The following is a 14,742-nucleotide window of genomic DNA, read 5'->3' as shown; positions in this document are numbered from 1 at the left end:
TGTTACAAAACATTCTAGGCTATAAGTGGGTATGCATCATATTACAATCTTTCGCAATCCTTAGCGATGGCATAAGGTTAAAAACAGAAAATTGAAAAATTTTCCGGGAGTTTTGCGAAACAATGCTTAATATTTTGTGACATTCAATTTCAATTAGCTTAAACTGTCTATAATTTTAAAGCTTGATAATAAACCTTTCCAAAACTGTGCTTGGAATCCGATTCCGACCATTATTATAGGAGTTACAGACCTTCAAAGTTGATGGATTTTTTTCAATTTTTCACGCAATATTTTCACAAATCTTGACTTTGAGAGGCTGTTTCTCAGAACCTGGAAGAGCAGAGGCTCTAGTTTTTGGGTCATTTCTTAGTTTCATCTTGTAGTTTAAGAAAACATGTCTCTTTTTTCTGAAATCCAAAAATGAATTTTTGATTTTTATCCCGGCTTCGCTCCATCGTGCAGGGGTGCTACTTTTTCCATACAAAACGCCCGGGCGATGAAAGTGCTACCCCAGTGCTCCTCTCCGCGAGTCTATACTTGCAAGCGGTAGCACAACATCGCGAACAAAACACCGCGACGAAGCGATGCATCAGGAGGAATTTCCCCATCCCACCCCTGATGGACCCATACTTGCAGATAGAACTGCAACACGGACAGGTTCGGACCAAGGCGTGTTAAACAGGGTAGGTTTGGTAAATGACGTTAAACATTTCAAACCATAAAAATCCTGAAGTTGAATCGGAGAATTGATTCATATCAAAATTTAACCATGGCTACGATGAAGGCTCTTAAAAAATGAGTTATATTAAATACCAGTGAAATCAGTTTTCTTAACTGTCAGTATTTTCTATGTACTGCTGTGTTAAACGCAGTAACGCGAAATATGCCCACTCCGCTCCTCAAAAAGAGCCGATTTTCACAACACTAATCCGAAGTGACATCTACATTCAGTAGTATATTTGTTTTAATTGTTTAACAAATAATTTGCTACATGCATTCTTATTCCTATGGCCTCTTGACTGGCGCGTGCACTGCTTGCCGCAAAATTTGACAAATTTGTATTGGTTTGTGACGAGAACAAGATGCGGGAATCACTGCTTCTTATACGTTCCTCTCTCCTTATAAAATTGTGCAAATAAATCGTAGCCATGACAATTTTTTTTGCATTATCCTCCTTCACCTCTATCGGTTTTCTAAGTACGCGGAACCTTCCACTATGTATTCTAAATGCCATTTCTACAGTGCGTCTGGCATTAGAGTGCCGCTGATTAAAATAGCGCTCGATCGATCCTCTTTCAGTAGACCCACCAAATGGCCTTAGGCAATAGCTGGTTAATGGGAAAGCCTTATCTCCCAAAAACATGTAAGGAACTGACATGTTGGATGATACGTCCAATGGGGCTGGGTTTGGAATGTTACAAGTATGTTGTTCTATTTTTTTGAAAAGTTCAGTGTTACGAAAAACTCCTCCGTCAGATATTCTTCCTTTACTTCCCACATCGGCATATAAAAAATTACTTTTGGAATCCACTACTCCTAACAATACTACGCTGAAAATTTTTTTGTAATTAAAATAGTCAGTTCCACTATGAGGAGGTGCTTTAATAGCAACATGCTTTCCGTCTATGGCCCCGAGCACATGTGGAAAATTAAACTTCTCTTGAAAGCCTTGAGCCACTTTCAACCATTCATTTGGACAATTGGGGAGCTACAAATAGAAAGAAAAATATTATTATTTAATTTTTTTTTTTTGTAAATATAAATATATTAATAATTCTCTATATCCTATATTTATTCATATCAGATTCAACATCATGACAATGTGGAATGCATCGAAATCGAGGTATTGGAGGAAAGCTCGATGCCACATACGGGGTGTCCAACACCGCCTCCAGGACCATCACGTACGTCGACTCCACCACCTCCAGGAGCATCTCGTACGTCGACTCCACCACCTCCAGGAGCATCTCGTACGTCGACTCCACCACTTCCCAGAACTCCACCGAACCAGACCATCGCAAAAAGAAAAAGACGATGGCAAGAGGCTAACATAAGCTATAATGAAGAAGTGATGGACACTTTACGAACAGTAGGATCTGCCACAATTGAGCTAATCAACCATCTCAAAGCTCCAGATGAGCTCGAAAGTGTGCGTTATATTATGCACAACTGGAGCCCATAGCGGCGTAGGCGAACTCTTATTAAAATAAGACGTTTAGTAAACGAAGAAGAGGAGTCCCGCTTCGTCCAACAATATGGATATGATCCATAATTTCTAACTTGTTGATTTTGTATGTTTATTTTAAGTAGTAAATTATTAAGTAATGTGATGAATTTCTGAATTGTTTAAAATTAGGTTAAGATTGGTTCTATTTAGGTAAACGATATGTGTATTTTTAAAATACATAACAAGAACTGAAATACTGAACTAAAAAAACGATATGTTTTCTTACCTTTACGAAGTCGCTTAAAACTTCGATAAGGCTGTCGCATACTTCTGGAATGAATATTCCAATTGATTGAGCCGAAATCTGACAATGAAAATAACAAAAATGAAATAAAATCTTAGAAAAAATACACAAAGAACCATATACTTACCCCAAACGTATACTCCAAGGTTTTGTAATTATCACCTGTTGCCAAATATCTTAAAGTTACTATTAGCTTGTCTTTGGCAGACAAACTCTTACGCATGTTTGTATTTAATTTTGATATTTTTGGGCCGATTTGGGCCAGCAAATGTTGAGAGAGTAATCAAAGTTGCGGCAAACGGCTCAGGAGAGGGAGAGCAGCGTGGGCTCCGCATGAGAACAGAATGGAATATATAAGGAACGAAAAGCGTGACATGTTGCCACACGCTAATAGTATCTATAAACTCACACTCACACGCTAATAGTAATCGGTCGGACGTTCACGTCGGTTTCTTCGGTTGTATAAAAGGTGTTCTAAATAAACGTTTGTATCTATACAGTTCCATAAAGTCCGTGTAACGTGTATCATCAAAGTCACAGTCCGCGTATCAGGTTATGGGCCCAGCAGTCCCGATTTTCAAAATGGAAAACGTTATAACTAATTTCGCACTCTCACGCTTGGGAAATGAAAATTATGAGATTTGGAAATTTCGTGTGAATATGGAATTAATCAGAAAGGGTCTATCAAAATTCGTTACGGATCCAAAACCGGAGAAACTAAATGACGATTGGATAGAAAAAGATGGAAAGACACGTGCTTTCATAAGTGCGACTGTCGAAGATAGCCAATTGGTTCATATTATGACCAAAACTACGGCCAAGGAGATGTGGGACGCACTGTGCGCAATACATCGACGCACAGGGCTACCATCTATCCTGCAGATTCTGAGAAGAATATGTTCCATGCGATTGCAGGAGGGAGGCAACCTCCCGGAACATTTTGGCGAAATGTTGCGGTTGCACACCCAGTTGCAACTTATGGACGAAGGCCTGAATGACAAAATTTTTATGGCTATGATTCTATCTAGCTTGCCACCATCATACGGAAACTTGATCGTGGCCTTGGAAAACAGACCGGATACGCAACTTACCTCAGAGTATGCGATGAACAAACTCCGAGAGGAATTTCGTCGAAGACAGGAGCCAGTGGAAGTGGAAGCGGCAGTAACGGAGAAAGACAAAGCTCTAAAAGTACAGCAATCAACGAAGGAGAAGGAAGCGCCAGTGTGCTACCATTGCCATAAGCCGGGGCATTATCGTCGTGATTGCTTTAAGTGGAAGCAAAATAGAAACGTGCATCGTGAACGTGCAAATCTGTCGCTTACGAATTTCGGAGAAAGGTGGGTAATCGATAGTGGTGCTACTGGGCACATGTGTAAAGACATACGTTACTTTATTTCAATTCAATGGCACAATAAAGAAGACGCAATAGAAATAACATTGGCTGACGGAAAAACAATAAGATCTATAAAAATAATAAGAATAAGAAAGGGTACGGACAGTGCAAAGTGGTTGGGGTAGACACAGATACTATTGTGAACAATGAGCTATACGTTCCTGCGCTAAATAGCAATCTTTTGTCGGTCCCAAAACTGTGTCAAGATGGTTACAAAGTGCATTTTGTTAATGATAATTGCACGATCGAAAAGGACAAACAAATAGTTATGCGAGGAAAACTAACCGGTAACCTCTACACTGGGCCCAAAGTTAATCCGGACGCTCAAAAAATGAGCATGCGTCCGACTTTGTGGTCGATTTAAGAGTACTTAGAATTGATAACAATGATTTTTATTCATTGCATCGTCTTGGTGCACCTTCCTACGAAGTACGTGAAAAAAGAACGGTGAAAAAAATCGTACCCAAGCGGCGCAATAAACAATAGAGTGGAAAAAGTCAGAATTTTGACGGCCAATCGCAAAGTCGGACAGTTATATTTCATCCTATTTTTGTTAGCTAAAGTGGTATGTAAGTTAGTTTCGACACTTGATATTTGTTATTATCGATGCAGACGACTCTTGGGTATCGTTAGAAGCACTCAGATGATTCGATTTATTATATTATTGAAGTTTTTATTGAAATATTCGTCACACTACTTGGTTGGAACGAAACATCATCATTTATTCATCATAACGATTGAAAAAGTTTTTAAAAACATATGAAATTACACTTACATTAGCAAACTAACAATTTCAGACATCATAAAAAAGTATAAAACTTCGAAAAGTATCGTAAAATCACCAAAGAACTGCTTTTTGCAGCACACATTTCGTGAAACAAACGATGAAATTTAACTGTCCGACTTTGCGATTGGCCGTCAAAATTCTGACTTTTTCCACTCTATTGTTTATTGCGCCACTTGTGTACGATTTTTTTCCCCGTTCTTTTTGCAAGTACTTTGTAGGAAGGTGCACCAAGAAGATGCAATGAACAAAAATCATTGTTATCAATTCTAAGTACTCTAAAATCGACCACAAAGTCGGACGCATGCTCATTTTTTGAGCGTCCGGATTAACTTTGGGCCCAGTGTATATACAGCAACCTAAGGAATGTGTAAACAAAGTGTCCCATGATAATTCGTGCAAACACCTGTGGCACAAACGTTTTGGTCATAGAGATATCTCAGCAATAGAACTCTTATTCAAAAACAATTTAGCAACTGGTGCCGAGCTAAAACCATGCAAAAAAACTCTCACTTGCGAAACTTGTCTAGCAGGAAAATTACCCAGAACAGCTATACCTAAATCTGCAGAAAAACGTTCGACAAAAATATTAGAGCTGGTACATACCGATGTGTGTGGCCCTATGCCAATTGATACTCCAAGCGGAAACAAATATTTTATGACCATTATTGATGATTATAGTAGATATCTAATGGTTTATTTGTTGAAAAAGAAATCAGACGTTCCGGAAAAGATTATGGAGTACGTACAATTAGTTAAAAATCAATTCGGAAAAGGCCCCAAGGTAGTAAGATCCGATGGAGGAGGAGAATATTCTAGTGAAAAACTGAAAAATTTCTATAAAGACAATGGTATAATGTTCCAAATGTGCACACCATACACGCCCCAGCAAAATGGCGTAGCCGAGCGAAGAAACCGCTACTTAGAGGACATGGTGACTACTATGCTGCTCGGTGCAAATTTAGACAAAAAGTATTGGGGAGAAGCCGTGTTAACTGCGGCATATCTACAAAATAGATTACCAGCGAAAGCAGTGGCCGTAACGCAATTCGAAATGTGGTTTGGTAGAGTTCCTCGAATCGATCACCTCCGAACGTTCGGGTGCAGGGCGTGGATACAAATACCGAAAGAGAAGCGCAAGAAATTGGAGAACAAAGCAGTGAAACTTATTTTTGTGGGGTATTCAGAATAGCACAAAGGGTATCGTTTTCTTGATGTCCGTGACGAAAGAGTGCTTGTGAGCCGTGACGTCAAATTCCTTGAAAAGGAACATTTTATGATAGACAAACCAGTCCACGAAAACGTACAAAACAGTGATAAAGACAATCATATTACAGTGTTCGATACATACGAGGATTCGGAAACAGAAAATAGTCACATAACAGAGAATCATCTTTCAACGAATCCCATCGACTCAGACGAAGAGAACTTTTGTGATGCAAATTATTATATAAACCCACAGACAGATAGTGATAGTTCAAATATCCCAACCGTTGCAGAAACTAAACCACAACCATCACATGTAAGGAAGACTCGCGGGAAGCGACCGGAATACCTGGACGATTTTGTGGTCGGCGTGGCACGCACCAGAGAGGCGACTTTTGCTGAGGCAGCGTGTGGCAATGAAGAGGAGCCGAAAAATTTAAGTGAAGCGTTGAATAGTGACAATAAAGAAAAGTGGCAATTAGCTATGTTGGACGAAATAAAGTCACATTCTGACAATAACACATGGGAACTAGTGACACTGCCGGAAAAACGAAAGCCTATTGGCTGCCACTGGGTTTTTAAAACGAAAAGAAACGCAGCTGGCGAGATAATCAAGTATAAGGCACGTTTGGTGGCGCAAGGTTTTTCGCAAAAGTACGGCGAAGACTATGACGAGGTTTTTGCTCCGGTTACTACGCACACAACTCTACGTCTTCTTCTGGCAATAGCAAGTATAAAAACAATAAAACTCAAACACTTTGATGTCAAAACAGCCTATCTGAACGAGGAACTAGAAGAAGAACTATATATGGTGCAACCTCCCGGTTTCGTGGAAAAAGATAAGGAGAACCTGGTGTGCCGTTTGAGGAGGAGTAAATACGGGCTCAAACAATCGGCCAGGTGCTGGAACAAACGGCTCGACACAGTTATACAAGGAATCGGCTTTCAACAAAGTACGGCGGATCCATGCCTGTACATGAAGCTAGTGAATTCAAAACGAGTTTATATGTTAGTATACGTTGATGACATTTTGGTCGGCTGCGAAAACGAAGAAGAAATCAGTGCAGTCTATAATGAATTAAAGAAGAATTTTGACATTACAAATTTAGGAGATTTAAGCTTTTTCTTAGGGTTAGAAATACTTTGTGTAGATAGTGTATATAGTATTTCGTTAGAAAGTTACATAAACAAAGTTATAGAAAAGTTTAAGCTTAGTGATGTAAAGGGGGCTAAAATCCCGATGGAATCTAGATACTTGAAAGAAGACGACAATTCTGCTACACTTTCTGAAGCAACAAAATATAGAAGTCTGATTGGTGCGTTAATGTATATAGCGGTTTGCGCTCGGCCTGATATAGCAGTAAGTACATCGATCCTGGGACGACGTGTGAGCGCACCGACTGAAAGAGATTGGACGGCCGCAAAGAAAGTCGTACGCTATCTAAAAGCGACCAAAAATCTTCGTTTAAAATATGACAGTGTTCGTAGCACTGATTTGATAGGCTATTCGGACGCAGACTGGGCAGGTGATGTACAAACCAGAAAATCTACCACTGGTTTTGTATTCATGTTAGCTGGTGCTGCAGTTGCTTGTAGCGCTTAGCGAAGCGTGTCAGGAGTTAGTCTGGATTAGGAGCGTACTGAAGGATCTAGGTGAAATTTGTGAAGGCCCGATAAAAGTAATGGAAGACTATCAAAGCTGTATTACTTTTGCCACCTCAGAGCGAACGAATCGACGTTCAAAACACATAGAAACAAGATCCCATTATGTTAGGAATCTATGCGCAGAACATGTTTTAGTTCTCGAATATTGCCCTACTGAAAACATGATAGCGGACGTTCTCACTAAGCCACTTGGTCCGATTAAGCATGCAAAGTTTTGTAACATGATGGGATTGTATTCAACAAGCGACAACATTGATTCAGGAGGAGTGTTGAGAGAGTAATCAAAGTTGCGGCAAACGGCTCAGGAGAGGGAGAGCAGCGTGGGCTCCGCATGAGAACAGAATGGAATATATAAGGAACGAAAAGCGTGACATGTTTGACACACGCTAATAGTAATCGGTTGGACGTTCACGTCGGTTTCTTCGGTTGTATAAAAGGTGTTCTAAAAAAACGTTTGTATCTATACAGTTCCATAAAGTCCGTGTAACGTGTATCATCAAAGTCACAGTCCGCGTATCAAGCAGAACCACCGAGACGCGCACCACCGGTTCCCACGGGCTGCACCAGACACCGAATCAGCAGTTCGTTAGGCAAAGCCAAGTTAGGAATAATCAGTTTTAAGTTAGAACTCAAGAGAAGAGGACATGCCTCATTAGGAATAAAGAATATTGTTTTTTTAAAACCTCAATTCTTCGCCCTCGACTCATAATTATATGTTACTAGCTTGATGCCCCGGCGTTGCTCGGTGACGAAGGGATAGAGAAAAGTATTATTGTTTTGACTAATACTTGAAAGATATGTTTGAATTTAATAGTTACAATAACGACATATTTAAAATGTTTGATATTTCATCAAATTCCCCTTGATGTGTAAACCTTAGGGTAATTATGTTGGATACACCTTGACATTTGTTTACATGCTTGTTTTGTCTGTGTTAGTAAAACTGAGTTTCAATTGTGAAATTTAGATGATTTTATTACAAAATTGTGATCAAACAAACCTTCAACAACATCTGCAGTACTTAAACTTAATGTGTGAAAAGTTTCAGAAGCTACGGGTCAGTATTGGTTGAGTTTTTAGTGTACAAGGAACTCCATACATAAAAAAAAGCTAAAGTATGTATGTTACTAGCTTGACGCCCCGGCGTTGCTCGGTGAAGAAAAGGTTGAGAAAAGATTTATGGTTTTACTCTTTACTTGAAAGTTAGAATTAATTTATTAGTTACAATAACGGCATATTTAAATGTATGAAATTGCATGAATTTCCCCGTGATGTATAAACCTTAGGGTAACTATGTTGGATACACCTTGACATTTGTTTACATGCTTGTTTTGTTTGTGTTAGTAAAACTGAGTTTCAATTGTAAAATTTAGATAATTTTATCAAAAAATAGTGATCAAACAAACCTTCAACAACATCTGCAGTACTTAAACTTAATGTGTGAAAAGTTTCAGAAGCGACGGTTCAGTATTGGTCGAGTTTTTAGTGTACACAGAACTCCATACATAAAAAAAACTAAAATATGTAGTAGATAATCCAAAGCTCCTGTAAATTTGAAACGCTTTTATCAATTCCAAACGTTCACGGTTTTGAAGTTTCATATTACTTACCAAGTATCGGATGATTCAAATTAATACCACTGAAACTTTACAGTCACTTAGCACCACTGAAACCACTGAAAACTGGCATAAACAAGCATCAGAGCCAAGCATATGCTTCCAAGTGGAGTACAAAATATCCAGACAGAAAATAAGAGGCAGCTTACGCACAAGTATTCTTGCACGCACGTGCTTAGCTTACGTTTTTCTTTCTTCTCTCGTGTTTTCAGGCTTCCTGGCTACCCCGCTGACAGAAGTCCATATAAAAAAACGGCTTTAACTCGGCTTTTACTTGGCTTGTATACAGTCAGACTATAAGCCAGAAGAGAATGCACGCTGTGACGTCATTGCTCTCTGCGCTTCCTCGCTCACGCTTCGCTTGCGCTCTGGTTTTTCTTCTCCTACCCCATTTCTTTCTTGTCAAATAAAACCATGTGTTTTAAAACCAAACAATCAAATACAATACAATATTTTACTGCTGATATTGTTTAAATACTTATCCGTTAGTTTAACCACGATCGTTATTACATCCCTGGTGCGGTTAGGCCTTCATTCTGCTTCGGAGCCGCATCTTCGCCGTGGTCCATTTTATACATCAGCTGCTGTCTGTACTGGCTGACAATCACTTCTTTCACACTTCACTACTTGAATACACTTTTAACAATACAAAACTACACTTTTTAAGATGTTGAATCACCAATTTTGTTGAAGAACAACAATTTATGATATTCTCCGTGGGTAAAAGAGTAAATGAGGCCCCGGCCGCCATGTTTTCGATCGTGGCTACACCTCTTGTGGACGTTTAAACTGAATGTATGCAATTGGTGATACATTAGTTCGTTAAATTCAACCTACGAGTATTTGAACAGTAGTGTGTACCGTTAATTTCGGCTACGCAATCAACCTAAGGGTGTGGTATGAGGGGGGCCCACGGGCCCCCCTTATTTCTCAAAACTATAACAAACTCTCTTTTTCGGTAGACCTAGCGCAGTCCGCTCGCTTCGCTCGCTGCGGGCGCGCCGCCGTTTCCAAATCATTTCTTCGGCTAAACTCATTGTTTCATGCTGTCCATCATGAATGGTATAGTTTACTTACTAGTAACTTAACATGAAAAAGTATATTAACCCGCATTCAACCCCCACTGCGTGATTAGTTTAAACCGTTATGGTCTTTAAAGCGAACCGTTAGCGTTCAAAAATTCGAAACGAATGCATGTGTCGCGCTTTGCATAGCTTCAGGCGCTAAATGTGAACCAGCAGGAAGAGGAGAATCTAGCCCGGGGCCTCATTTACTCTTTTACCTCTCCGTGTTTTTTACAATTCTACACTGACTGCTTTCACAAATTCGCTCTAAGTTGACTTGCAGCCGAGAGTGCACTTCCCAATCGCAAAAATCGGATACTGTTCGGACCTCTCACTCTAAATCTGCACTTTCTCTCTTGCTTCCACTCGCACAAGGGTATGCAACCACTTTCTGCCGCGGCACCGAGCTGCGAGTGTATGCGTGAGCCATGCATGAATTTACTCCCTGCATCACGCATCCCCCCTTTGGGTCCCACGAACTTGCATCGTTCGTTTCCTCCATTCTTCATGCCCCGCGGTCGTTGCCCTGGGTCTGTCGTTTTAAATCGCTTTCTGTCTTTTTTGCGCTTGTTTTCTCTTTTGCTCATCTTTGGCTTCGCGCCAAAACTATGAAGTGACGTCACATTGCATTTGTTTACTACGATTTTTGTTGTCACTTGCGGTAGAATTAAAACGATAGTTGCGTTGATTACAAGTGAACAAAGTTTTCCAGTGTTTATAAAGTGCAAAATTAATTGTGCCAAAATGTCCGATCTTGATAGAATGAAAAAAACTGGCAATTTCAGTCGTAGGGTCGCAAAGTACCTGAAGATGGATTTACCAGTCGATGAAGAAGCAGGATCAAGTGGATTGAGTGAGTGGAAATAATGATTTTGTAATATTGAATTAGTGCTAAAGCTTTATTTTCCAGTGTCACAACAATTACATGCCGTTAATCCTTCGGATAGCACCGATTTGCCGTCTGAACCACAAGAGCATCAAGGAGAGGGATCCATTCATTCCGAAGATCCGAACTTAACGGATTATTTAGAATCGAGTGACGATGAGAGCTTTGGGTCTGAAGAAGACTATAAAAGTTTTGACTTGTTGCCCCTGCTTGTTTGTGTAAGGTATTGGGCTCTTTCAACAGGCCAAACAAAGCATTCGATAAACCTTGTGCTGCGCATATTAAATAGAACTGGAATGCGTTTCCCAATAACTGCTGAGACCCTATTAGAAAAAACTCCCAACCCAGCATCAGCGATTGTCAATATCGGAGGAGGACAGTTTTGGTTTAAAGGCATTCAAAAATGTTTGATAAACCAGTTCTGGTAAGTTTTTTTATTATGCTTCAATATTTTACCATATGAAATATTTTCTTAAGCTATGATAATTAGTTTAATTTTGATTTTCATTACGACAGGAAAACCACACCGTCTTGCAGTCAGCTGTCGTTGAACGTATCAATTGATGGCCTGCCCCTTCATAAAAGCACCACCTTGCAGTATTGGCCGATATTATTCAATATTAATGAGCTACCCCGTGTGCCAGTGATGGCAGCGGGCATCTTTTATGGGTTGTCCAAACCCGAAAATATTGAGCAATATCTGCGTCCGTTGGTAGATGAAATTAATTTTCTCATTGAGCACGGAATCATCATCAACGGGAAAAAGTTGTTCGTCAAACTGCGAGCTATTATCGCCGACACTCCGGCCAGGTCGTTCGTGAAAGGTAAAAATTAAATATGGTATTAGTTGGTAAATACGAACTTGTTTTCTATTATTTTGTTACCTTTTTCAGGTACTGTTGGGCATACCGGCTACGCAGGATGTATGAAATGTGTTGTAGAAGGACAATACAGTAGAGAAGGTCGTACGGTTGTGTTTCCAGGAGTAGGTGCACCAAAACGAACAGACAAGGGATTCAGAGAAAATGCGTACCCGAAACACTGCAAAATGATATCACCACTTTTAGATCTTAAGGATTTTGATATCATCAACGATGTGATTGTTGCAGATCGTTTACATCTGATAGATCTTGGGGTCATGAAACGTTTGCTGATTGGGTGGCGTGACGGATCGCTGGGCAAAGTGCGTTGGTCAACTTCGCAATGTTCGCAGATTTCGAAGGCGTTAGGCAATATTAAACTCCCTGCTGAAATCCATCGCCCACTGCGCCCTGTTGTTTATGCTGGGAAATGGAAAGGATCGGAGTTTGCCTCGTTTTTGCACTACGCAAGCATTGTGGTGTTGAAAGAACATTTCCCCCAAGAATGTTACCAGCATTTTTTGTTGTTATTTTGTGCAGTAACAATTCTATCCTCGCGTGTATACCGTCCGATGTGGTCACTTGCCGGACAGATGCTCGAAAGATTTGTCACCCAATATAGCCATGTCTATGGAGAGCGTTATACAGGGTGCCCGAGGTAAATTTGACAGTTTAGAAAGGAATTTTTGTCAAATTTATGTTAAATGTTAAAAAAAAATTTTCTTCTACAAAGTTTAGCTTACCATTTTTGCCGCATTTTTTTTTGTTTACCCCCCCTCCGCGCCGATGGCTGCCTGCCCCCGCTTCCGGAACCCCGGGCAAGCGTGGGCAGTTCGTGCCGGCCATAGGCCAGTTCTCAAAATCTCGATTTTTCGATTGCGAGCTAGCGCTTTGCGGTCTTCGGCAATGTTGTAGATCTCGATGAGATAAGACTTTTTGGTTAAGGGACATTTTCCCCTCCGACCCCTCCTTCCTCCCGCAAATTTGCATTTTCACCACTGTTCGGCCCAAGTGGCCGACGTTTGGCCACCCAGCTCCCCTGACCTTAATCCTATGGATTATTTTGTGTGCGGCACAGTTGAGCGGAACACCAACAAGGCCTCCTGCAATACCAAAGCGGAGCTGGTGGCCAGAATGGTGGCCGTGTTTGCGGCCATCCCCAGAGACATGGTTGGCCGGGCATGCGCGCGGTTCCGGAAGCGGGGGCAGGCAGCCATCGGCGCGGAGGGGGTAAACAAAAAAAAAAAAAATGCGGCAAAAATGGTAAGCTAAATTTTGTAGAAGAAAATTTTTTTTTAATGTTTAACATAAATTTTATAAAAATTCTTTTCCTATTCCCTTAGGAACTGTCAAATTTACCTCGGGCACCCTGTATAGGCAGCAACGTCCATAACCTGCAACATGTGTATGAAGAGGTGGCTCGTTTAGGTCCGCTTCCAACGCTATCCACTTATCCTTTTGAGAATGAGCTACAGCATCTCAAGCGTCAACTGCGGAGCGGCTACAAAAATCTGGAACAAACCATAAACCGTTTATCAGAGCTAGATAAATTCCATATGTCTTTTTATATGAAAAAGGCAGAGGCATCGAATCCTCGCTGCAGCGAACATGCAGGAGTTATTACTTTTCGTGTTAGCCACAACTTTTTGTTACAAAATAATGTAAGGAACTGTTGGTTTTTAACAAAAAGTAATTATATTATGAAGTTCCATTCAGCTAGCAACGAACGAGATTCGAATGGTGTTTTAAAAATATTGTGCAATAAGTTACCTGAAAAAGCAATATTTATTGATTCTACCATGTTGGACATCCAGCTTCCAGAGCCATTCGATTCAAGCATGTTGAACATTTATAAGGGAGTACCGTGCAGATTGGCTGAAACCCAGGATGAGATTACTTGGAATGAAGTTAAATGTAAATTAATTGCTGTGCCTTTAACGACGCTAGACGAGGTTGTTTTTTTTCCTCTCATTCATACACTACAAGAATAAAAAAATAAAGAGTAACGATGAAAAAGTTTTTTTTTGTATTTTTTAAGGGCGCTGCAACTGAGCTAAGTTTCCGAAACTTCAACAATAGGCATGTATATGTTGTCCTCTTATGTTCTATTAGTATGACAGGATGTCCTCTTGTAATCTTTTATATGCACTCTGGCTGCAGCATGTTGAAGTTTCTTCATCAAAAAGCTAGCAACGTGTTTGTCATCTACTTTTAAATGCTCGTTACCCCCTATTTCCTTAAAAATACTCACCACCTCTTTAAAATTAATTAAACCTGTCTTTGCTTGCCCAGGTGTCCTACTGACCCCCGACCAATTAATGCTGGCAAAAAATGGCTTAGCAAAAATTATATCTATTGAATCGTGCATACGATTGGAAGGTTCTGCGCGCGTGACTTGGTTTTGCAACCAAGCCAACAGTTTTCTTTTATATTGAACGTTCTTTAGGTCGTCTTCAAGCTGCAGAAGTTCTTCTGTACTAGATACAGGAGAAAATTGAAAATCCGTCTCCTTACGGATGAGGCCTTCTCTAGGCCGACTTACTGCCACCAACGTGTCCAAAGTGACATTGGTAGTCGCAGTGTTGCGCAGAACTAAATCGAGTTTTGCTTCGAGCCTCTCATTTTGAAGTCGAAGTTCTCTATTCTGCTTTTCTAGTCTAGTGAACTTCTCTTCAAATTTGTCAGATATAGATTTGACCAGATTTAATAACGTTTGCATTGTTGTATCGTTGTTTGAATATGCTGCAACGACAAAATAAATACAATATATTGTTAATTGAAACACCTGAGTCCA

The 14,742-nt window shown here is 40.2% G+C and overlaps 1 protein-coding gene across 1 annotated transcript; it reads left to right on the top strand.

The window, feature by feature from the left end:
• The first annotated feature begins 1,376 nt into the window (after positions 1–1,376).
• Positions 1,377–14,163, top strand: LOC131269379 (uncharacterized). Its single transcript, XM_058271726.1, has 7 exons — positions 1,377–1,421; positions 1,805–2,149; positions 2,232–2,245; positions 11,626–11,912; positions 11,982–12,606; positions 13,330–13,506; positions 14,109–14,163. The coding sequence occupies exons 1-7, from the start codon at positions 1,377–1,379 to the stop codon at positions 14,161–14,163; spliced, it is 1,548 nt and encodes a 515-aa protein (XP_058127709.1).
• The last annotated feature ends 579 nt before the right edge of the window (positions 14,164–14,742 follow it).

This window comes from Anopheles coustani, chromosome X (genome assembly GCF_943734705.1).
Source record: "Anopheles coustani chromosome X, idAnoCousDA_361_x.2, whole genome shotgun sequence".
Lineage (NCBI taxonomy): Eukaryota > Metazoa > Arthropoda > Insecta > Diptera > Culicidae > Anopheles > Anopheles coustani.
Note: the sequence above shows the minus strand (reverse complement) of the source record. Positions and strands in the feature narration are given on the sequence as shown.

What these genes read in the sequence shown, in the direction of transcription:
- LOC131269379 (XM_058271726.1), top strand. Translation starts at nt 1,377, where the DNA reads ATGTTGGATGATACGTCCAATGGGGCTGGGTTTGGAATGTTACAA. An exon ending in CTGGGTTTGGAATGTTACAA is followed by an intron (nt 1,422 to 1,804) that starts GTATGTTGTTCT and finishes TATTCATATCAG; the next exon opens with ATTCAACATCATGACAATGT. An exon ending in CGTTATACAGGGTGCCCGAG is followed by an intron (nt 12,607 to 13,329) that starts GTAAATTTGACA and finishes CTGTATAGGCAG; the next exon opens with CAACGTCCATAACCTGCAAC.